We start from the raw sequence: 25,415 nt of genomic DNA, 5'->3' as shown, positions 1-25,415 counted from the left end.
AATATTTAAGCTGAACCTTAATTTGGATCAGAAGAGCAATTAATAATCCTTTACTTTTAAAAGGTATTTCACAGTTTATAAAATGTGTTGACAATTACACACTTGATCCTTACAACAGCTCTATAAAATAAACCAAACAGTTGTTCTCATATTACAGATCAAAGAGTAGTCAAGTCTTAGAATAGTTAAGTGAGTTACTCAGTCATAGAAGTACAAAATGAACGATTCAGAACTTTGAACAGTCTTTAGTCTTTATATGCTGGAGCCTTCTACCTTGTCACCTTATAGTAAAGACAGAAAGTTCTGTGTTCAAGGTGAGTTTTAGAAATGGCTGTGTTTAGTTCGATTGGACTGTTAATATGATGCAAGTTCTGAAATAGTTGAAGATAAAGCTGTAGTGCAGTAGGCAGAATGATGGCTCCCTAAAGATGTCCAGTTCCTAATCCCCAGAGTTTGTGAATATGTTAGATTATGTCACAGAAGGGAATTAAGGTAGCAGATGGAATAAGGTTGTTAATGAGGCACTCTGAAAGCAGGGAGATTGTTTTGGATTGTTGAGTTGGGCCAATGGAAGAAGGGTCTTTAAACTAAGTCCTTAAAAGTGGAAGACGGAAGCCAAAGAACAGGAGTCAGAGAAAGAGATGATGATAATAGAAGTAAGGTCACAGTGTTGCAAATTGAGGACTTAGACCACAATTTCTAACTTTGAAGTTGGAGGAAGGAGGCCTTGAACCAAGGAATGTAGTTGGTCTCTAGAACCTGGATAAGATAAGAAAGCATATTCTCCTTCAGAGCCTCCCAAAGGCAGTACAGCCCTGCAGACACCTTGATTTTAGCTCAGTGAGACCAATTTTGGACTTCTGGACTACAAAACTGCAAGATAGTAAATGTTGTTGTTTTAAGCTACTAAATTTGTGGTTATGTCAGCTATAGAAAAGTTAGTACATGGAGGAAGCCTTTTAGTGTAGGAATACTAATTAACATGCCATTCAGGGCACTCTACAATTTAACTCCAAACTATCTCAGTTCCACTGTCAGTAACAGAAAGCCATGAAATGTTCTTGAGCAGGGGTGTAAAAACTATTTTGATATATATGCTAATTAGAGAGTAGAAAGATTGGAGGGAGAAAAAACTATTTAAGATTCTATTATTGGTGGCAGGAACATTTCTTTTGAGAAACTTTTGCTTTTTGAGGTAGCAGAACACACATATTTGTCTGACTTATAGAAGACTGCATATATCTGCCACTTAACTTACGTCACTAAAAATCCCATTGTCATTGCAACGTTTTAGCTCCTTCCCATGTCCCATGAAAAGTAAAGAAAAGATAGAAGAATTGGTCTTCAAAACCAATTTGGTCTTTGAAATCTGACCCACTTTATTCTCTTCTTATGCTTTTTTGTCATACCCTAACCCAGTACAGATCTAAAGACTGGAAGGTTTCTAAATGAATTTGAGCTTTGTTCAATTGCTTAGCACTGGGAAAACTTAGATTTATACTAGCACATAACTATTTTTAAGAAAAAACTTTTATTGATCTCTATGTAGGCATAATCTATTCTATATATCTGAGGTCTCCAGTAAAGAAAGAGTTGAGTATTAACAAAGCACAAGAGTCTAGAGAACTGAATTCAGAGTGCTAATTTTAACTCATTTTGTACTAGTTGATATTGTTGCCCATATTCTTGTCAGTTTTTAAAAATCACAAGTCTAAAATTAGGTCTAACATGTTTGTGTCAGAATGGAATGCAAGGTTTAAGATGTTAAGAATCCTATTTCTGTTTATTCATTAATTTTTTTTTCAAGTTACAGAAGGGTCAGAGGTTTGTTTTTCTTTTTAAGGTGAACTATGTGTTCATATTTATAACATTTAATTATGAATATTTATTAGAAACAGTCAAGGTAGTCATAATGAGCAGAGATGTTTGAAATCAGGGACATGTTTGTCAGTGTAGTCTTATAATTTAATTTATTTCTATATTAAACAATTTATTTCTGTATTAAATTTTGATCAGAAAATACTTTTAATGCATACATATGTATGTAGTGTGAATAATAACATTTTTATTTAAAAAAGAATGGCAGGAGCTTTATTCTGAGATACATATAGACCTCATAGCTTAAGTGACCTCCATTGTTTCCACATTTGGTCCAATACATTTTGATTGTATATGGTTTTAATTGTAGCTAAATACCTTTTTTTAAAAAGCTAAATATATTTTTAATACAAAATTCAGTTCAAACTTTTGTGGAATCTCTGAGGAAACTGGTTTGAAAAATATTTTTTTAAATATAAATTTAATACTGTTTTACTTCTCACAATGTACAGTTGATAGGACTTGTTCATGCATCTTCACTGGCATCTGGGGCATCTCCACCACTTGGTGTTCCTAGTTTAAATCACTTGAGCTCTGTGATTTGAAACCAGTTTAATAAGTCCTTTACTAAGGAGCTCCTGAAGGGCTGCCCTGGACAGGGAACCACGAATCTTCAGTCTTTTAGAGATGACAGCTGGGGTTATAAGCTTATAGTTTGAAACTCCCTAACAGAGTTTGTCATACGTCACCTTGTGAAACAAGACTAGGTTATTGAGCTGTTCAAACTGCCTTTGGACCATTTCTTTTGGGCCTTGCCCCCAGATTTGATCACTGGATCCATGTCTTTCTTGGCCAACTTTCTGGCATCTTTCTTCTTGTTGCCCTTAGGCAGCATAGTGAAGCCGGGAGAGCAGCTGCTACCACTGCCACCTCACTAAGATGTAGCACAAAAAACTGGTTTGAAAAATCTTACTGAAAAATTCAGTAGGCAACCTTGTAAAATATTAAGTTTTTAGATTGGCTTGCTTTTGATTTGAATTATAGTGATTCATGAGCATGTAATGGTCATAGCTTTCTTTAAAATTTTGTTGTTTGAATCACTGATTAACTTTTACAACACATGTAATAAAAATTTAGACAAATTCTGTGGCTGCAAACTGGTTTACTAAATAATAGCTTGAATCATAGTCTGAGTCAAGAGTAATAGAGTTGTTTCTTAGGGTACTAAGAAGTTATTTTTAAGAGCTTCTAAAATATATTCTTTGTTTAGAAGGGTGCTTTTTCTTTCCAGAAGTTTTAGGCCTTCTGAGAAGTTATTCTGAATTTGTCACAAATAGATGATGACTGTATAAATAAAGTCTTGTTCAGTGAATCATGTCCGTTCAGTAAGAGAATCTTGAAAGCCTTTTGTAAAACTAAGTCATCTTGACAAAAGTGATACTTAAGATAGAACCAAATTGATTCATGTTTCCTTTATTTCACATATCAAGGGAAAGTGTTTCTAAATATGTTTAAACTTTTAATATATAACTTTTCTAATTACTAGTAATATATGATCAGTATTTGTTCTTTTGTTCATTCAGCAACTATCTAGGGGGTATTTGACATATATCAGGCATTATAATGCAGAGATAAAGAAAAAAAATTCAAAAGCAGAAAGGAAGAGCAGAAATCACTCCATAATCCCACTTTATGGGGATAACTGCTGTGAACAGCAGTTATGTTTACATCTATGAGCATTTTGCTGTTTGTCTGTTACTTCTCTAATTTATAGTTATCAGTAAAATGGAATTGCTTCAAATATGCTGTTTAATAGCTTGCTTGCTTCTTGCTATTAATTTGAAAAATAAGAAAAGATTATAGTAAATACATTTATTTTAAAACTCTGAAGTTAAATATACTTCTAAATTTGAAATAGACCATGAAAACTGATTCCCTCCATTTAAACCAGAATTTAAATACACTTTAAATTTGTGGCAATTTGGATTTTGTTCTTCTAACTCAAAAATTAGTCATTCAAGCTTCACTTGGTTAAATTTAAGTGAAATGCAGAATTTGCATTAAAATATTAAATTTAAGTCTCAGATTAGTAGTGACTAACAGCATTTACAGTGTCAGCGTCTGCTCTAAATACTGCTTCATATATATTAACTCCTCTATTCCACATTTCTACTCCCATTTTGTAGGGGAAATTAAAGCACTGAGCCTTTAAATGACTAAAGCCACACAGCCAGTGATAGGAGCAAAGATTTAATCCAGAATGTGTGACTCCATGATTTTTATCTCAGCTACTCTACTGTACTGCCATCATACATTTTCTGAAAACTATTTTTTTAAAAATGTTTTTCTTTGTTGTTTTTCTTGGGAGGGCGGTAATTCAGTTTATTTATTGAAATTGAGGTACTGGAGATTGAACCCAGGACCTCTTGCATGCTAAGCACACACCCTATCGCTGAGCTATACCCTCCCCCCAGAAACTCTAATTTTAATTCAGACATAGTTTCAGTGATTTACCTAACAAATCGTTGATTTGTAATGTAACATTGTTCATTTTAATATATTTAGTAGAATTCTTTTTTTGTATGCTGCAAGATGTAAATCTTAGCAAATAGCAAATGAGATGTAATTTATTACTCACCCACCCACCTCCACTATATCCACTATATCGTGTTAATCTTTCTGTCGTGTGGACCTCCCCCACCCTAACCTATTATGCTTGTCAGCTTCCATCAGCTTCAGTGGGTTGCCAGGAGATAGAGCCGGTGAGGGCATATCCACCAACTAGGTGCGGGCTAGGGCTCCGAGCTGTGCGGCGGGGCGGGGCCCTATGCACTGCTGCGAAGTGCGGGTCGGAAGCCGAGCGTGAAGCAGCTGTGTAATCCGCTGGATGCGGACCAGGGCGCTCCCCACTCCCGTCGGGCACCCGCTGATTGGCTGGGCGTGGGCACACGTGACCGACATGTGGCTGTATTGGCGCAGCCCGCCTGGGTGTCACTGGAGACGGAATGGAGGTGCTGCTGGGCTCGGAAATGGGGTAGGTGCTGGAGCTACGATGGCCTGACTTGCTGCCGCGGGAGGGGGAGGCGATTTTCCTTTGCAGTGTCTTAAACCGGTGGCCTTTCCTTGGCACAGGGTCCACTGCCACATGCCAATCGAGGAGGCAGGGGCGTCTCCCCCCCCTCCCCCCCTACTGCAGCACAGGAGATGGATTTCCTGTGCTTCTGATCCAGGGTTTTTGACAGAAGAGGAAGAAGGGGGGAGGGGTAGGAGTGTTAAGGGGAGTCTGGTGAGAAAGAGCTGTTTTTAAAGCTAGAAGGAGGTTTTGGTTTTATAATGCCTGTTGACAGAGTAGAGAGGAATAACAGTATCTAAGGAAACGGGTAGAAGACAACAAAGAATGGAGCATATTCATGGCAAGGAGCAAAAGCTCTAGCCCACTGAAAGGCTTCTTTTCCTCCCTGGCCACAGGGACACATGCAGTGGTAGCCAAGAGGGGATACAAAGCTGCTGCTGACGGCTGATGTGAACCTAGTGGAAAGGGCTACTTGGGAGAGGAGAAAGAGGTGGAGGCAGGTACTGCAGAGCTTGAGTGGTGGTTTTGGTTGATTGGTGAAATTTTGGTCACCAAAAGTGCCTGCTTTTGCAAACTGTCTAAGTGAACTGCCTGTGAATAGGGTGGCAAAGAGATACCAGCGTCTTTGTTAGTTGCAAGACGCAATGGTAGTGTCTTTTTGCAGATGACTGCTGCAGTGCTTTTCTTCCTCCCAGGCTAAAAAGATAACTGCAGAGGAATAAGAGCCCTTGCAGCAGTGCTGGTGGTAGAAGTCTATTTACAAGAAGCCATAGTTTATAATTGCAACCTGAATAGAAGAAAAAATTAGTTTTTTAAAGTAGGAAGAATATCAAGCTATGAATGTTTTGACTGTGAAATGTATCTCATACTTTGATTCTGTATCACAAAAGAGATGTTCAAATTCTTTGCTTTAACATAAATCCTATAGGAAATCTTGATAAATTATGTATGAAGCAGTGGATCTTTTCCTTTGTTAGTATAGCTTTATGCCATTAAGTTATTTAAGAGTAAGTCATTTTATAATATGAATTACTTCGTGAAAAATTACAGTGATAAATTTTTCACAGGCTTAATATTTAAGAACTATACTTATTAAGTAATTTTATATTGCTCTCTGATCACTTTTAGATATTACTGAATAAAGTCTACAGGCAAATATTTCAAATTAAAGCACCATGGTTTTTCTTTTAGATGTATTTCTGTTTAGTGAATACTCGTATACTCTTGATATGGAGTGTTTTCATTGCACTGTTTTTTGTTTGTTTCTTTTATTAGATGTCTAAAAACATGTTTTCAGATTGAGTATGATTTTAAATGCCCTATCTTTATGTATATTTATGATAGCCAGCTTGTCACACCTCCCTACTCTCTGAACAGAATGACAGTAGCTTTGTAAAGCCCTCCAGGATCAATGTCTCTTGAATAGTGTTTTGTAATCCAAGGTCTTAAAAGAACCTATAATTTTGTCTTAGTCTTATCTTTTTTTTCAAGATAATAAGGAATTGGACTTGAATAAAACTAAATTATGTAAAGTTTTCACTGATAAATAAGCAACTTTATTCTTTATATAAAAATGATTTTTGCTTTAAGAATTATTTAATCATGAATATTAGGGTTAATGGTTCTTAAGCTCTCTTTTTAAAATCTCTTGGAAACTGTCTAGAATTAGAGATGTTACATTAAATTTTCAAGTGAAATTTAACAGCTATTACCCGAATTGGTATAGTTTTTGAGAGTTTTTGATTCTCATCTGAACCCAAATTAGTATAGTTTTTGAGAGTTGATGATTCTCATTTTAACATAAATTATTTCACTTTACTATTTAAACAGCTTACTGTAACATTTTCATTTTAAATGTTAGATTGTTCCTAATTAGGTATGTTGTGACTTTATTCAAGGTCATGTATAAGGATATAAAGAATGGAAGCCTTCTGTTTTGTTCTAACTCTGTAAGACTATTTTATAATGTCACTTATTATATAACATACAAAATAGTATATAACAGAAATTGTTTGGAAAGCAGGACAAATCATTCATTAAATGAAAAAGAAATCTTACTTGGTTTTGAGTTTGGGGATATGATATAAGAATACTTCATAAAACACCTGGTAGCTAAGCAAGTGGAGAGGCAGCACTTTTCATAATAATATTCATAACATTACTTCTTTTAAGGTTGTCTTATTAATCATATGAAAACTTCTACTGAGTAGAACATTAGGTTGTTTTTTGAGAGGAATTAAGTAAGAAATACAGAACTAAAGTAAGAAAAGTTGATTTCTTTCCCCTTATGGTCTGAAATACTTAATATAAGACTGTCCTGCTGGCTTTATTGGTCTTTGAAATTATTCATTGTTAATTAATATGGCCAGAATTGAGCTGTTAAGGAATTCAAAAGATAAATATTCATAAGTATGCCTAAGAACTGAATCAAAGCTATAAATTGCAGTCTTTCATGTATAACTGTATAGATTTTTATGTTACCATTTTTCTGGTTTTTTTTTTTTTTTTTACTGATTTCACATAATTTAACCAATCTTTTATATTAAATGTTCTCTTTAACATTTGTTAAAGAGTGAAACTTTGAGAGTGAAACTTTATGTAGCACACAAGATGATGTAGAAAAGATTAATGACACTTGAGGAAATACGTTTACACTATATTTTTGAGTACCTACTAAGTGCCAGACCTATGAAAGTTGCTGTAGAGTCAAATAATACATGGAAACTAACCTCTAAGAAACTTACAGTAGAACTATGTGAAATATTATTACTGTTGCAGTGAAAACACTGATTGCCTTGGCTGCTCCTAGGATCTTTAAAGATTTATATTGTCTAAAATATCTTCTAACTTAAAGGAATGTGGTGGTTTGCTCTTTGAAACGCCATGCATTGTAAAATCTACTTGGAATAGCAGATAATTCTGAAAGGTAAATTACTTTTGAAGTATTAAGTACTTTGAATGTAAAATGAAGTTAAATGAAGCAATTTCTAGATCTTCCAGTCTAATAGTCAATAATCTGTGATTCCTGATTTCTGTAAGTCGCTTGTTTTGGTATAGGCGACATCTCACATTCTTGAAAATTGTTTTTATAAATCAAATCCTGACATCGTCAGTCCATATAAGACAAGCCTTTCCCCCTTTATTCAACCATGCCCTTCTCCCAGTCCTTTCATAGGCACTCATTCAAATGTCTTCTTAAACATGCGTTAATTCTTGTGAAATATTAGCATCATTTTGTGTGTCTATTTTTATAGTTGAGGTTTTTTATTGAGGTAAAATATACATACATAAAATTTACCAACTTAACCATTTTTAAGTGTATATATAGTTCTCTGTCATTAAGTGGGTTCATATTGTTGTGAATGTATCATAAACCATCTCTGTATCTTTTTCACATTCCCCAGATGAAACTCTACCCTTTAAACCCTTAACTCCCATTACCTCTTTCCCCTCAGTTCCTGGCAGCCACCATTCTATTTTCTCTCTCTATGAATTTGACTTCCCTAAGAACTTCATATAAGAGGAATCATACAATATTTGTCCTTTTATGACTGGCTTATTTCACTTAGCATAATGTCTTCAGAGTTCATCTGTGTTGTTGCATGTGCCAGAATTTCCATCATCTTTGAGGCTGAATGATACTCTGTTGTATATATACCACATTTTTTTTTATCTGTTTATCTTTTGATGGATGCTGGGGTTGCTTCCACCTTTTGGCTTTGGTGAATAATGCTGCTCTAAACATGGGTGCACAAGTATCTGTTTGAGTCCCTGCTTCTGCTTCTTTGGTTTATGTACCCAGCTTTGTTTTTAATTTATATAACTTTTGAACATTTTAAAACTCAGTCCTGTTTTTAAGATCTCTATCTATTTTACTTTATGTCCATCTAGTTTGCGATGCTAACTATGCTGTATAATGTTCTGTAGTATCTATCAGGTGTGAAGGCCCTAGGTTTTTTCCAAATCTCTTGTACCACAAACTTTGCTGTGATATACACCCTTGTACATGACTTCTTATAGACTATGTTAGTTACAGATCAGTAAACAGTAAATTACCCCAAATCTTACTGGCTTAAACAACAAATATTTATTATTTTAGAGTTTAGGGGCAGAAAGTTAGGAATGTCTTAATTGGGTAGTATGGTTCAGAATCTCTCTTAAAGTTACAATTAAGATTTCAGCCATGGCTATAGTCATCTGAAGGCTTGACTAGACTGGAGGACCCACTTCCAAGATGGCTCACTCAGTCTGTTTCTCCTGACTGTTGGCAGAAGGCCTCAATTCTTTGCCATGGGCCTCTACATAGGGCTGCTTGAGTGTCTTTGTGACATTGCAGCTGGCTTCCCCCAGTGATCCCAGAGAGAAAAAGCAAGAAGGAATCCATTTATAACATAGTCTCTGAAGTCTTACACTATCACTTCTCCCATATACTCTTTATTAGAAGTGAGTCTCTCAAGTCCAGCCCATATAAGAGGAGATAAATTAAGCTGCAGTTTTTGAAGGTATAAGGTCAGAGAAATTGTGAATATATTTTAAAATCACTGCATGACCAATGAGATTTCACTGGAGTTTATCCTTTGGAGAAGGGTCACTGAATCATTGGGCATTTTTTTCCTATCAAAACAATGTTTAAAACAACCCAAATTTATTGTCTTACAATTCTGGAGGTCAGAAGTCTAAAATAGTTTTCACTAGACCAAAATCAAGATAGCAGCAGTGCTGTACTTCCTCCAGAAGCTCACGGGGAGAATCCATTTCCATGCTTTTTTCCATCTTCTAGAAGACAACTACTTTCCTTGGCTCATGGCCTCTTCCTCCATCTGTGTGTGAGCAGCACAGTAAATCTCTCTCTGACTCTGTTTCTATTGTCTTATATCCTTCTCTGACTTTGACTCTTCTGTCTCCTTCTTATAAGAACCCTTGCGGTTATGGTAGGTCCACCTATATAATCCAGGAAAATTTCCCCGTGTTATGATCTTTTACTTACTCACATCTGCAAAGTCTCTTTAGCCATGGAAGTTAACATATTCACTAGTTTCTGGGGTTAGGACCTGGACATCTTTGTGGGGCCATTATCCTGTCTGTTACAGGCATACACATAAGAGTTCTTTTTTTTTAAAGACATACACATACATTTCTTTGTTTTTTTTTAATTTTTTAAACATTTTTTATTGATTTATAATCATTTTACAATGTTGTGTCAAATTCCAGTGTTCAGCACAATTTTTCAGTCATACATGGACATATACACACTCATTGTCACATTTTTTTCTCTGTGAGCTCTTTGTTTTAAGCTTAAGGGTTTTTCTTAAGTTATATTTTTGTGAATGAATGTTACTTTTTGGGGTAAAGTCAGATTTTCATTTACCAGATTTGTTTATAGTATTGTATGTAATGGTAACTAGGGTGGGAAGCAGATATCCATTGAAGAGTATTGAAATATATTTTCCACTAGCTATTTTTAGGTTCTTGGTTTTATTGTCACTTAATTTATATCGGTATAATAGTTCTGTCATAGTTTATAGTAGAAACTGAGAAACGTTAAAACAACATGGCCTTGTACCTTTTAGGCTTGTTATCATACCATTTCTGTGGGTACTCTGTCCAAACCTCATCTTCCTCACATTGTGAAGTCACCTAGCCATAATGTGGTTCTACTCCATATTTATGCTCTTATCTCCAATTTTTCTCAGCAAGATATAACTCCCAGAGACTCTATCAATGCTTTTGAACCCAAACTTGCCTTTGAATTGTAAGTTATTTGTATCTTAGCCTGGGTCCCCTGTAAATTAGGATCTTGAGGCAAAACCTTCTGTGAAATACTTGCTTTGGGAAGTGATCCAGGAACAGGAGTAATGGCCTAAAAAGAGTTAAATAGCAAAGAGGGACAGCCAGTATAAGTACGTACTCTCAAGTTCGTCACCACTTGGGACAATTTGGAAAGTCCTGAGAGCCAGGACTTTTAGAGGAACTATATGAATTGTCCACCTAAGGAAAAGAATTACATGTATTAGCTCCTTTCCCTTTTAGTCAAGGATTGCCCCATCAAGTGTTCACTGTTTTATAGGTTGTACATACATGAATGTTGGGGGCCCACACTAGGGTTCACAGAGGTCCTAGAACAGAAAGCAGAAGGATATCTGATGCAGCTGACATGCTATCAGTTTATTTCTGCAGTGAGCTGATTGATGTGGCAAGGACTAGAGTTAGAGTGAGCCAAGAGAATGCAAGGTGGGACACAAATGTGTGATATATTTGTGTACTGATCTTATTTACCCTTTCTCCTGGAATACTACTTATTTGCTAGATAATAAGATATTGGAGAATAATGAACATATCTGTTTATCTTTTCCCCTGTCTTGTGGAGCTGCTGTGACAGAGTGCCACACATCAGTGGTTTAAAACTGTAGAAATCTATTCACTCACTGTTTTGAAGGTGGAGGTACAAAATCAATTTGTCTGCAAAGTTGGTTCCTTCTGGGTACTCTGAGGGAGAATATGTTCCTTGCCTTTCTCCCTAGTTTGTGGTGGATGCTGTCAGTCTTCAGCATTCCTTGGCTTGCAGCTGCCACACTCCAGTCTACCTCCATTGTCACATGGAGTTTTCCCTGTGTCTCTGTATTCATTTTTTCTCATGGCCTTCTTTTAAAGATGCCAGTCATTGGATTTAGGACCCACACTAATCCAGTAAGACCTCATTTTAACTTGAATACATCTGCAAAGACCCTGTTTCCAAATGAAGTCACTTTTCACAGGTACCGGAGGTTAGCCACCTGTGTTGAACATATTTTGGGAAACACAGTTCCACCTGCAAAACCTTATTATGGTATTTGCGTACTACCTTGTGAATATTTAAGTTTTCAAATGTTTGTTGATTTAAATTAACATAGAGAGAAATCCATTATCTTACTCTTTTAATGGAAGAGTCATATTGGACATTATCTAAATTTGTGTGCTCTTTCTTTTCTTCTTTGTCTTACATGGCTGATAAAGTGCTATTTCTGTTTATTCTTGCATGTCTTTTCATGGTTATCACTGAGTAAAACATTTACAAATTACAAAAGCTAAGTATTAGATATAAACCTTGTCTTAATGGTGGAAAACAAAACTCGCCAAAGTAAAATGGAGTAACTGAGAACACTTGAACCAAGTTGTCTAGTATTTACTGTACAATCAACAGGAAGACTCATTGGCTGTAGGAGACAAGAAGGTTTTATGTAAGGCAACAGAACTGGGCCTTAAAGTTTGGGAATGTGTTACAACAAAGCAGAGGGAAGAAGAAAGGGGCATTCAAAAAGGAGATGAATTATGAGCAAAAGTACAAAATAGTTTGTATAGAATAGTGAGGAGGGAATTACTTGAGAAGGGTTATGCTGGGACTTAATACAAAATAAGTTCGGAACATAGATTGCTATTGGGTATAACAGATCATGAAAGCCACGTAGAGGTAGTAATACATGGTCTTAAGAGTATGAGCATTGGGAACAATTATGAGTGTGAATCCTGGCTTAACCGCTTGATCTACATTTTTACTAAAATTATTTGCCATTTTGAAGTCCTATCTTCCTTAACTCTAAAATAAGAAGTGATACCTACCTCACATTTGTAAAGATTAAATTATATATATACACGCACACATATATATACGTAAGACCCTTATTATAGTACATGGCATGTTGTAAGTATGCAATAAGTGGTAGGCTTTCTAAATTTCACATATCAAATAAAAAATATGAAGTTATATAGAGGATTTAAATAGTATGCTCCAGTCACTAGACATGTATAGAATTTTGAGAACTTTGTAGACTTTTTCCTTTTTTTAAATTTCAGTGAGATATTTATAAAAATTAGTCTTATTCTTGACTACAATGCAAACCTTAAAAGAATCTAAATGGTAGCAATTTTATAGGCAACAATCTCCAGTCAATCTAAAAAACAAATTAAGGCAATAAAAAGATGACTCAAAAGTCATCTTATACACCTAGTAAATTGAGAAGAACCTTTGAAGTATCACCAAGTCAAAGAGGAAATCAACATTGAAATTATGAATTACCAGGAAATAATAAAGGGGCAAATACTTTGTATTAAAACGTATGAAACATGACTAAGGCTGTACTGAGAAGAAAATTAGTACCTTAAATATATATATTATTAAAGAAGACAGTGACAAATGAACATGTAAAGAAAGTAAGGAAATAAATGAATTAATACTCAATTTAACAATAAAAAACAAAATAAACCAGTGGAAAATAAGAGGATATAATTAGTAAAGGTAAATGCAGAAATGAATAAAATAGAAAACAAAATAGTGGAAAGGACATATAACACCAAAAGTTGATTTTTTGGGGGTAAAGATCAATAAAATAGATGAAACCCTACAAAGGCTGTTTAAGGAACAAAAGATAAAAAGCATGAATGGGAAAGGAGACGAATTTTTAAAAGAATATATACAACTCTGTGCTAACATACTTGAAAAGCTAGAGAAAATAGATAATTTACTGGTGAACTATTAATGAATCAGATTGGTACAAGAAGATGAAGAAAGCATGAAAAGACTTAACCACAGAAGAAATTTTAAAGTACTCAAAAATCTTTCCTCTAAACAGTCACTTTCTGATCTGCATTCCGACTGACTTTCCCAAAGGCTAGACAAATTATTTTTCATACTATTCTAGAACATATAAAATTAAGATGAGAAACTTCCTACCAATTTATTTTGTAAACTTAGCATAAAATTAATACCTTATTTTAAAATACTATAAAAATCTTAAACTGGTTTCTCTTATAAAAATTCCACATGAAATACTGAAAAATAAGAACAAGCAGGGTTTATTTATTGCAGGAATGGAAGATGGGTCAAAATGACAAAATATGGTAATTTACAGCATCAGCAAATTAAGAGAAAAAACTGTGGTTATATGTTATATGAAAAGGTGCTATAAAATCATTTGAAGCCACTCCTAATACAGTTTTTTAAATAAAAGAAAAATACCTAAACATGTTATAAATAGTTAACTGAAATCTAAGATTATTAAATGATGAAATACTAAACCATTCCTATTAAAATCAGGAATAAGATCACTATTGTTCAACATTATTTTGAAGTTTCAAGCTAACGAAAAGATAAAAAGAAATGAAGTGTAAATATTGGGAAAAAAGAGACAGTGATCTTTACTTACAGATTATATGATTGCCTACCCAGAAATCTACAGGAAAATCTGTTAGAATTCATAGGATAATTTGATAAGGTGGGTCCGTAAGGGATATGTATTAAATAAAATCAGCTTTTATCTGTACTAGCAATATCTGGTAGGGAATGGTGGTATTTCATTCATGGCAAATCAAACAACAACCAAAAAAAACCCAGAAATGAATTTGATAAAAAATGCACAGGACTTTTTCTTGAAGAAAGTAGAAAATTTGACTGAAGGACCTGAATTATTCATGACACAGAGATGTAAGATTTAATATCATAGGAATGTAATCTATCTCAAATTAATATAAATGTAGCACAGTTACAATTCTATGTATATATGAGAATTTGGCATATAATAAGATACACATTTCTGTCCAGTGGGAAAATGTTTTGGTTAATGAATAGTGCTTATGTAATCAGTTATCCATATGGCACACAATACAGTTAAAGAACTATATACTCATACTATTACAAAATAAAAATTCTATATGAATTAAAAATCTTAATGTCAAAAATACTTTCTGACACAAGCTAGTGAATTAATCATTTGCATTTATCTCCTCTTTCTCTTAAGACCGCATTATAAAGTGATAGAAAAAAAGATTCAAAGAAATTATGTGCTTACAGTACCATACCACAGAGTGAGAGGGAGCCTGATCAAGATTGCAACAAATTTCTGGAAGAAGAAGAAATCATGGAAATTAAAAATGATTGCTGAAAAATAATCAAAAACCTTAAGACTTCCTAGGTCTCCATTCTTTCCAGCACAGCAAGTTACTTCCTGTTATTTAAAAGTAAAGTATTAATTTTGAGAATTTCTTCTTAATAGCCTTTGAAATTATGTGGGATACTTGGGGTGTTTGAAAGCCATAATTGGGAATTCTTGCTCTGGGTGAGAGGTCAACAGATTGCCACCAGTTTTGAAAAAACTAAGTTTTATTTGAACTCGGTCATGTACATTTATTTATGTATTATCTGTGGCTGCTTTTGTGCTACAGCAATAAAGTCAAGTAGTTGTAACAGAAATCTTATGGCCTACAAAGTCTTTTTTATTATCCATTCCTTGCAGAAAATGTTTGCCAACTCCTATTCCAGGTGATTTTGGTGGCCATCTTGGAGCTTGCCCTCACTTGGGATGGTCTTGGGTGGAGTCCAGCCAATGAATGTAGCCATTTACAGAATGGAAAGGAAAGGAAGGCATGGGGAAAGAATATAGCAGATACAAGACTGAATATCACCACCTACAGGACCTTAGTAGAGAAAAGGAAGAGAAGTAGAATGGAGAGTAAGGACATACATTGGTTGTTAAATAAAGAAAAAAGAATTAAAAAATAGGTGAGGTTCAGTCTGATTTTCTTTTTTATCTAACTTGTTAAATTTTCATATTTCTTTAGATTTTTGTTTTGTTTCTTCCTTTCCAGTTGTTTTTCTTTCCTTTTTAAAAATTTACTATCCTAATTAGAACTGCCATGACTGTGATGAATAGAAGTAGTAATAGTAGACATCCTTAACTTGTCTTTGATTTTTAAAAGAATGCCTCTAATATCTCACTATTAAGAATGATGTTTACTGTAAGTTTTTGGCGTGTTCCCTCTGTTTCCAGTTTATTGACTTTTTATGTTGAATAGATAATGACTTTTTTTCAAATATTTTCTCTTTGACTAATGAGATAATCATATGGATTTTCTTTAGTATTTTAATGTAGTGAATGACATATAAATTATCTAATGTTAAACTCCTTGCATTCCTGGAGTAAACTCAGCATGATTCTGCTATAGACTTTTTTTTTACTGTGTACTGTTATATTGTTTCCTGATATTTTGTTCAGGATATTTGTATCAGTATTCATAAATGATGCTAGCCTATGATTATTCTTTTTCACACTACCTTTGACTTTTATAATTGTATGGGCCTCATAGAATGCATTGGGGAGTATTTCCTGTATTTCTGTTCTTGAAAAGTTTGTATAGTTGGAATGATTTATTTCTCAAATGTTTGGTAGAAGATATCTGTAAAACCATTTGGATCTTGTATTTTTTGTGTTGGGAGGAGGGGACATACTTAACTACTGTTTCAGTTTTTCAATAGTTGTAGAACTGTTAAGGTTTTCTGCTGCTTCTTGAGTCATTTCACCCCTACCTTTGAATTTTGTTCATTTTAAATGTTTGGGCTCTTCTGTCTCCATAATCATGTTCAGTCTTTTCAAAAAAACCAACTTTTTGCTTTGATCTTCAGACCGTACAAAAAGTTACAGTGAAAAAGAACACTTCATGGGGAACTATGTTCAGAATCTTGTAATAACCTGTAATGAAAAAAATATGAAAACGAATATATGTGTATGTATGTATGTAAGTATGTATGTGTGTGTATATAATGCATGACTGGGACATTGTGCTGTACACCAGAAATTGATACATTGTAACTGGTGGTACTTCAGTTTGAAAAAAAAAAAAAGGAAAAGCCTCAGCAAACCTGAGACCTTTTTCCCAGAGTCAATGGCTGTATATTTGTATATCCTTTCAATGACATTTTTATCTTTATACAGTCCTTTTATTTTTTACTAGAGCAGGATGGACAATATGAGACATAGTGATCTGCACTCTCTTTTTTTGTTTTTGCCTTTTTTGTTGTTGTTGGTTTTTACATCAACCTTATTCTTTTAATGCCAATGTAATAATTCCACTGCATGGATGTATCATATTTATTTTAAAATAGTTATGCTTTTATAGCAAATAAGTCTTTCCTGTTTGTTTGAAGTAACCTAAAAATCCGATCTGTTACTCCTAGCATAGTAATTAGACATCACCACTTCAGAGCTCCAATAGGCCCTCCATGTGCCTTACACCTATTAACAAATCAGTTAAGATTTAAATGTTCATAGCTCCATAATAGCCTATTTGGAAGAGGCTGTATTCCATTTTAGTATCCTCAATTTAAAAGGGAGCTGTTTTCATAATTTAAATGCCACATGATGTTTTTAAACATTTAAATTCCTTGTCCTTTTGTAGTTTCTCCTAGTGTATAGTATAAGGAATAGGTGCAGTTCTGTCTGTTTCCTCATGACTGTCCTGTGTCCACTGCCACTTATTTAAGTTCATCTTGTCACATGTGTTTGAGATGTTACCTTTTTCATGACTAAATTTACATATATTTACTTCTGAAATTTTTTAAAAAATGTATTCCCTGATTGATCAGATGCCAGTATCATAGCTTTTTAATCTATGGGCTTTGGAAAAATAGTAGAGAATTCCCATGAACCCTTCACTCAGCTGCCCCTAATGTTAACATCTTACACATTCATAGTATAACAGTCAGAACTAAGAAATTAACTTACTGTTACAAAGCAGTTAACTACATATGATTTTAATTATAATGGTTTTGTACAATATTTTAATATGTGGTAGGTAGGTCTGCTCCTACTCTTCTCTTTTCATATTTTCCTTTTTTTGCTTCTTTGATTTTTCCAGTTGTCTAACTGCAGAAAACAAAATTTTAAAAAAATCTTGTATAGTATTTTTATTGGAACTGTATAAAATTTATAAATTAACTTAGGGAGAAATGACATCCTTATGACCCTGAATCATTATATGCACAAACAAGGTATGTCTTCCCATTTGTTGAAACCTACCTTTTTGTCTTACAGAAGTGTTGTAAGATCTTTTATTCCGTTTCCTCTTTACTTGGTTTCTCTTTGCACATATAAAGGAGAGATTTCTGTATATTTTGTACCACACTAAATTACTGAATTATCTTATAGTAATATTTAGTTGATTCTTTTTTATACTCTAGATAAAGAACTATATCATCTACCAGTGGTATTCCTTGCTAATTTCATTCTTTAGTTGTGTTGACTACTATAATGAGTGAGAGTGGTAAAAACAGCTTTCCCTGACTTTAGGAATATAGTATATTGAGTGTTTCCACATTAAGTATGGTGCTGATTTTGGGGTTGACATACATTGTGTTAAAGAAGTGTCTTTCTGTGTTCAGTATTTTCAGCAAGAATGGGCATTGAATTTATAGAGTCTTTTCATCACCTTTGGTATGATAATTTTTTTTTCTATGTAGATCCATTAATATGTTGAATAATGTTATTTTCTAATAGTGATTTTTATTGTAAATTTTAGATTTTCCATCTTTATGTGGTTTGTTTTGATAAATTACATTGTCTGATTATCTGTTTCATTTAGGTTTTCAAGTTCATTTGCATGGAATTGAACAAAGTAATGTTTTATGATTCTTTCGGTTTCTTCTCTTTCTATTGGTATTTTCCTCTCCTGTCATTTTACCATGTAAAAGTACTGGCAAATACATCTTTTCTAATTCATTAAAACAAAACAATAAAAGCTTGACTAATTTTTAAAAGTTGATTGCAAATTTCTTAAATTATGATAAAGAATCCTCCAGATTTAATTCTAATTGAGTATCCCTTGCTTGCCTAAACTTTTCAGCCTCTTTGCATTAATTTCTAAGGATACTTGTAAATTTGTTCCGCAGTGAACATTTGAGTAAAAGCGTAAATGACAGTCCTTTTGCTTTCTTCTCCCCTACCCTACTCTTAAGGGGTAAAGATCTCTTTAGTGGGCATCTTTACTGAAAAACAAATTGAGATGTTTGTATACTCTCAGTAAAGTGAAAGATTCACAAGTTTTCTCCATTTCATGAATTAAATTTTGATTTTTTTAAAATGTTGCCAAGTGGCCTGCATTTAAGAAATATTTGATATGAAATTCTTGTAATTGTATAAAAGTCATTCTAAAGTAAATTAATGATTTCTTTAATTTTTCAGAAAGCAGTTTTGTTAGGGATGGCTGCAATATCCTAAAAGGATATAACGCAAAATATTACTCTCATTTTTCCTGTAAAATTTCATGAAAAACCTTGCTGTCTAGAGCAGAAAAGACTTAAATTTGATTTGATTCTAAAGGGGAGGAAACAATGATTGAATGTTTTAATTGTCCATCTGAAGGAATGAATTTTTTTCCCTCCAGTAAAGCGCACTCTTAGTAGTCTCTTCCTCATCTTGCCCATCTAGCTCTTTTTGTGGTTGGTGTGTAAGAGCTCTGTGTCTTAACATACTTCTGTGTACCTATCTCTTTCTCTTTGTTACTGCCTTTTCTTGGTATTATTGTAGTGCAAAGTAACCTGTTAACATTTTATTTGAAATGAAGAATTTAGGGCTTAAATTATTAAATACTGTCAGATTCCCCACCTCTGTCACATGGTTTTAAATGTGCTATCTATTTCCAGATCTGCTTATTAATGGTATGGTGTAAAACAGATAAGTGATCCCACCTATGAATTCCTCCTTTATTTTTGAGGCATCTCTTCTGTCTTTTCAAGAGAGTGAACTACTTCTTTACCTCTTGTCCATTGGTCAGGGGACTGGGACTTATATAACGGTAGGTCAAAGTTAGGTCTTTCTAAGGAAGTTATGTTTCATATGTATTTTATAATATAACATACTTACACAGCACTTTTATTTTTAGACCTTCCTTCTGTAACTTAATTTTAACAGTATCCCTGTGAATTAAATTAGAGCAGATAGTAAATGTCCATTTTACAAATGGTGAAATGAATTAAAATAAAAGGGCAAAGGTAAAACCATGACCAAGACTGAATTTAAGACCCAGATCTCCAAATACAAGTCTAGTGCTCATTCTTTTCAGCCTCGAAGACTTTTGTGAGTGATCCCAACTTCCCAGGACTTCTTTTCCTCCTCAGGTGACAGAGGGTTGCACCAGGATTATCATTGCCTCTAGCTGCTGGAGAACAGATGAGACTTGAGTCCCCTAATTTCTCTTGTTAAGGACCTTCCAGTTGCTGGACTCCAATTTTGTCATAACTAGCCAGTGTTTTAACTTGTCTGCCTTATTTTATGTAGTGCATTTTTATTATAGAAACTTGTTTTTATGTCCATATCTTTAAGTATTGCTTGAGTACAAACTTTGTTATATTTTTTATTTCTTAAGGATAGGTAGGATTTTATTTATTCCCAAGTGAGTTTGAGATTAAACTAAAAAGAACATCATCTGGAACTTGGTTGGTCTTAAGATAACTCCTAGCATTCTCTAATACTTAAGACCAAGGACCTCTTACTACCTGACTATCTTCTATATCTTTCTTTTTTCCTTCTTTCGCTGTCATATAATTAATTGCCAGGCTCTGCTGCACTTCTGTTTGAGTCTCTACTCCTAAAATCATCCATTTTCCTTTAACTGTCTTTTGGCCTCAGTCTGAGCACAGTGGTCCCAAGACACATATGCCATAGCATGGCCTATTATGTTCATTCTTTTGGATAAATGTAATAGAATTTTATATTAGTAATTATTATCATCTTTCTATCCAAAAGATTTGAAGCCTTGGTCTAATCCTTTCCCTTGTGTCTATTTTGTTAAATGACTGCCTTTTTAATGAGGCCTTCTTGGAACTTCATATTTCCCTGTGGAAAATGTTTAAGATTAGCCTTTTATCAAACAAGAAGTGATAGAATGCAATACCTTATCTCATTCATCCATTCTTGCTGTAAAATTATGTGACTATTGGACAAAATCCAGAAAGAAATTAATATTACCAATATAAATCAATTTCTTATCAATGATTGTATTTCCCAAGTTTTGCCTGTAAAACCATTTAAAATATCTTAAAAACCTTGAAAAAATTCTAACCTAAGAGAAATCTCATCCACCTGTGAAAAGGAAAATGTATTCAAACACTAGTGAAGTTCTCTTCTGTTTTAGTCCTGTTTGTCTTCAGTTAGAACCCCAGTGTTCCGTTCCCTTAGAAAGACGCTGTTACTTGCACAGTGTTGTTTTAAGACTGAAACTACCACATTAACACAATTCTTCTTATTAAATGTCCCCAGGGTTTTGTTTCTTTTTCCTTTCTTTGTAAACAAGCAGCCACTATATTTTTTAGTAGTGAATTTCAAAATCCTTTTTAACCTTATAGGTCCAAGGGTAGCCAAGGATGGCTGCAGCTTCATATGATCAGTTGTTAAAGCAAGTTGAGGCACTGAAGATGGAGAACTCAAATCTTCGACAAGAGCTAGAAGATAATTCCAATCATCTTACAAAACTGGAAACTGAGGCATCTAATATGAAGGTATCAAGACTGTGACTTTTAATTGTAGTTTATCCATTTTGATTCAGTACTCCTTCCTATAAACTTGGGGTTAGACACTTCACTTACCTAAAAGTGTGTTTTAAGTTAAGCAGTAATATTTAAGCTCTTTCTGGCAAAAGTTAACATTTATATTTTTAAACAAAATGTTCTGAATTCATCCAGCTAATCATATAAAGAAAATGATTGTAAAATCCTAGTGACTAGTTAGTTATTTTTAAGATTAAAAAATGAGGGACCAACTTTACTATCACTATAGAGAGACTGGGTGTTCTGTGTAACTCATAGAAACTAGCCTCACAACTTTATAAAATATCTTAAAGATATTTATAAAGTATCTTAAGTATAGTCATCCTCCCCAACTCTCAGATCTTGTCTTCACTTAAGAGCTGCAATGGTAGATGATCAAGAAAATCAGGGTGCCCTAGTAGGAAGAGACCTGAACTGAAAGTCAGTACCTGGTCCTAATTCCTGGTTTCGCCGTAAACTGAGCTGCATCACCTTAGACTTAAGTTGCCTTATTTGGAAAATAGTCACTGCACTAATGGAGATGATTTCCATAACACGTTACTTCAGCCCCTGAGATTGATTTGCCTTATCACATTGAAAAGCTGTGATAACCTCCAAGAAAAATTATAAAATATTTAGTCTGCAGTGGGGAAAATATGATCTGTTTTCAAAATAATTGAAGTTAAAACTTTAGCTGTTTTAAATTTCAGCTATTTAGGCAGATTCTCTTCTTACTGAATTTAATAATTTTATAAAATAGAGATCATCAACAAAACTGTTACCTCATTCCCTTTTTAAAAATTCTTCCTGATACGTGTTATTTCTACCCCTCAGCTGTTTTAACATCGGGGTTCCTGACCCTGTTCTTCCTGTCTGCTCACTACTCTTGTTCCTTAATCATTCCAATTCTCTTCTAGTTCTTTTTCCATGCATATTGAGGTCTCCCTTATTTTTCAAGCTTCTGTATATCACTGAACTATTTTTGCTTCTCTTTTACCCTTTGTAATCAATATCATAACAGTTCTGCCTTTTACTCATATGTACTATTCTTTCTATCCATCTGTCTTTCTGTCTATGAATCTTTTCTACTCTTGTCTACTTATTGGTAAAAACTGTCCTCAGCAATGACAGATCTCCGAGATACCTACCTCAAATCCTTTTGGAAATAAGGTAGAGTATAGAGAAACATTTTTTCTCACCTCAAACTATGGGTGACCTTAAAAACAGCTGAATCAATTACCTACTGGGTTAAAAAAGAGGAGTTTGGTATTTTAAGCACTGATCACCATAATATATCTAAAATTATTATGCATGGCATGTGGTTTAAGAAGTTTAAAGATACAGAATTTAAAATTCCCAGCAGGGCTACTCTTTCAGCTACTGTAGAAGTATATTTTGCAGAGAATTCTTCCTGGTGTGCCTATCTGAAATGTCTCTTTTATAGTGCCAAATTTTGAGATCCCTTTTAAAGTTTTTTTTTTTTAACTACTTGAACAAATTCAAAACTCATTTTTGGGAGACATTTTAATCTATCTTTAGATCTATCTCCATGTGAAGTGAAATGTCTCTCAGAGTAACAATACAAGTCAGATCCTTAAATTTCTACAATATCAGATTGACCACTTACCAATGTGGTATAATATACATGATGAATATTACTATTTAAGATATGCCTGAATTCAACTGTGAATTGATTATTACTCAGCAAGTGCTTTTACAGATTTTCTTGCAAAGCCGTCCATATTTCTTTAGGATTGGGCGTATGGTATCATAGCAGTTATACCCTTAAACTAAAATTATTTATGTTATCTCTCCTTAAGAAGCTTTATGCTGTTGAAGAGCAGAAACTAAGACCTGTTAATTTTGTCTTAGAATATTGATTTGTGGAAAGACACTTGGATACATTGACACTTCCTACATTGGATTAAAGTTAATTTGAAACAATAGTTATTGCTCCCCCCTCCCCAAAATCACTTATTAGACTTTGGAATACATTATATGATCTGGAATTATGTTTCCTGATCATTAATCTATTTACCTATAGAAGGCAAAATGGGTCTCCTCCAGCTAGATAATATCAGGATTTCTGAAATTTATGCAGTAGTACCATCTAGTGGCAAAAGAGAATACTGCTTTGCTGTTGATTATGTGTCATTGATACTATAAAAATATTTTGTGTGAGTATGTGTCAGTCACACAGGGAAATGTACAGCAGTTAGGAAAATGTGAGCACTGTATATTTTATAATATTAAGGAGACGTTTATTTTTTAGGTATCATGATGGCATTGTGGTTGTGTTTAGAAAGAATCCCTATTTAAATATACATACTGAATTTTTTACAGAAAAAATAATATAATGTCTCAGATTTGTTTTCCAAATAAATTTGAGTTGGTGGGGAATGGAGGAAGTGGTTATGGGTGTAGATGAAACAAGCCCATGAGTTGATAATTATTAAGGCAAGATGTGAGGATACACAGGTGTTTGTTACACTGTTCTCTGTATTTATGTGTTTGACATTTCTATAATTAAAATAAAATACAGATTTCATCAGATTTAGATGACCTGGAATCAAATAAATACAGACGTTATAGCTAAACTTAGAAGAAGTTATGTACTGTATTTTTACTCCAGGGCTAGAACTCAGTTTGATTTAGTTGAAAATGCTGAGCATAGCAGTAATTTAAATATGGTGAGATGTGAAGCATTTAAACCAAGAGATGACATGGTATAGAAAAAATTATCTGTAGGTAAAATATTAATTAACCATTTGTATCTTTTTTATATTTTAGCAAAATGATGTATTTATAAATATTCTACAAACTGTAAAGCCATATATATGTAAAATATCTTTTCTTTTCAGAGTATAAGAAAAAATGAGAAATAAAAGCCCAAATCGACATACTTCATAATTTTGAAGACTTAATTACCAAGAGTACTTGTATCTGGTAATGAAAAGAATCTGTAACTCTGATATATTTAGGAAAACAGGAGTGAGTCAAGTAGCAACCCCCTTGAGATGACACAGTTACTCATCAATAAATATTTTCTATTCTCTGATCTCACCACAGCACATTTCATCTCTAATAAATAATTATCTGATGTTTCTAAAGCCTTAAAATTTTTTAAAGTAATGTATGATTATATAATGTAATTCACTAATTTTTTAAAACCAAACTTCCAGAATTTATAAATACAAGTGAATATTCTTGCTTTAATATTACATGTTAATTTAAAAAGCTATCTTTTCTCAAAACTCTTTTTGAAATATTTTATTTGGAATTGCTTTGCAGTTGTGTTGCATTTTCTTTTAAAAGCTCTTTGAAATTGAGGGCTTCTTTTAGGTTGTATGCAGCCCCAGGCAATCAGCCAGCCCTACTGCAGCAAATAAAAAACACTGGATAAAAAACAAAAATCATACTTACAAAGATATTGGAGAACTGTGAAGTCATCAAGGATTGTATTAACTAAAATTCCCAAGAGGAAAGAGCCCTTTTAGATGAACTGAGATCACTGGTGATTTTCTTCTACAGGGATATTTCTTGATTCTGGGTACAGACTGATGATTCTTCATTGGCACAAGCATAAGGACTCCACTGGAGGAAAGAAACTATTGGAGGTCTAGACAAACATTTGGGCAGATGTGAAGTATTGACATTCAGAGGAATTCCAAATGCATGACTGGTTTTCCCATATTTTCTCCAAAGGCATGGGACATTGGCTGAGTCTTGCTTTGGTGAAGGATGCTGGGGATGGATGAGGAGAGCAGAATGTTAGGAAGTAAGGTCCTGCTAGAGGAATACTTCCACACAAGTTTCAGTCTAAATTTAAAGGAGAGAGACATTCAAGGAACTTGGCGAACCAAATTAGATATGAATTTCACTTACACTGCAACTGCAACCCATTTTCAGTTCCTAGTTGGATGGAGAAGATCAGACCTGAGTGGTGGAAAAGGCAAACTCTCCAAGAGAAAATCTGATCTTAAGTCTTTCTTGTTCTTGGTATCATTTGTATGATTGGCATTTAAAGTTACAAGAAATACAAAGAAACAGGAAAATGATAATCAAGAAAACAAGGAGATAATAGAAGCAAATCCAATAATCCATATGTTATAATTAGTAGTCAAGGACTTTAACATAATTATTATAAACGTCTTGGAAAAAAAAGAAAAGATTGATAAAGTGGATGAAAAGTCAGAA

General features: G+C 33.7%; 1 protein-coding gene and 1 pseudogene across 10 annotated transcripts in view; one reads left to right on the top strand and one right to left on the bottom strand.

Moving 5' to 3' along the window:
- APC (APC regulator of WNT signaling pathway) overlaps positions 1 to 25,415 on the top strand; it is a 125,853-nt gene that overhangs the window by 29,942 nt on the left and 70,496 nt on the right. For 5 of the 10 annotated variants that reach the window (XM_010971495.3, XM_045507863.2, XM_045507862.2 and 2 more), the window contains exon 2: positions 21,039 to 21,191. The exons of 4 other annotated variants lie outside the window; for them this stretch is intronic. In XM_010971495.3, the coding sequence (XP_010969797.2) occupies positions 21,057 to 21,191 (135 nt within the window). In that variant the 5' untranslated portion in view covers positions 21,039 to 21,056. Of the gene's footprint in view, positions 1 to 4,729; positions 4,853 to 21,038; positions 21,192 to 25,415 lie in introns of those variants that run through there. One more of the 10 variants, XM_010971493.3, reaches the window with a different exon arrangement.
- Positions 1,130 to 3,409, bottom strand: LOC141575270 (small ribosomal subunit protein eS25 pseudogene; annotated as a pseudogene).

This window comes from Camelus bactrianus, chromosome 3 (genome assembly GCF_048773025.1).
Source record: "Camelus bactrianus isolate YW-2024 breed Bactrian camel chromosome 3, ASM4877302v1, whole genome shotgun sequence".
Taxonomy (NCBI): domain Eukaryota; kingdom Metazoa; phylum Chordata; class Mammalia; order Artiodactyla; family Camelidae; genus Camelus; species Camelus bactrianus.
This window is presented reverse-complemented; position numbering and strand designations above follow the sequence as displayed.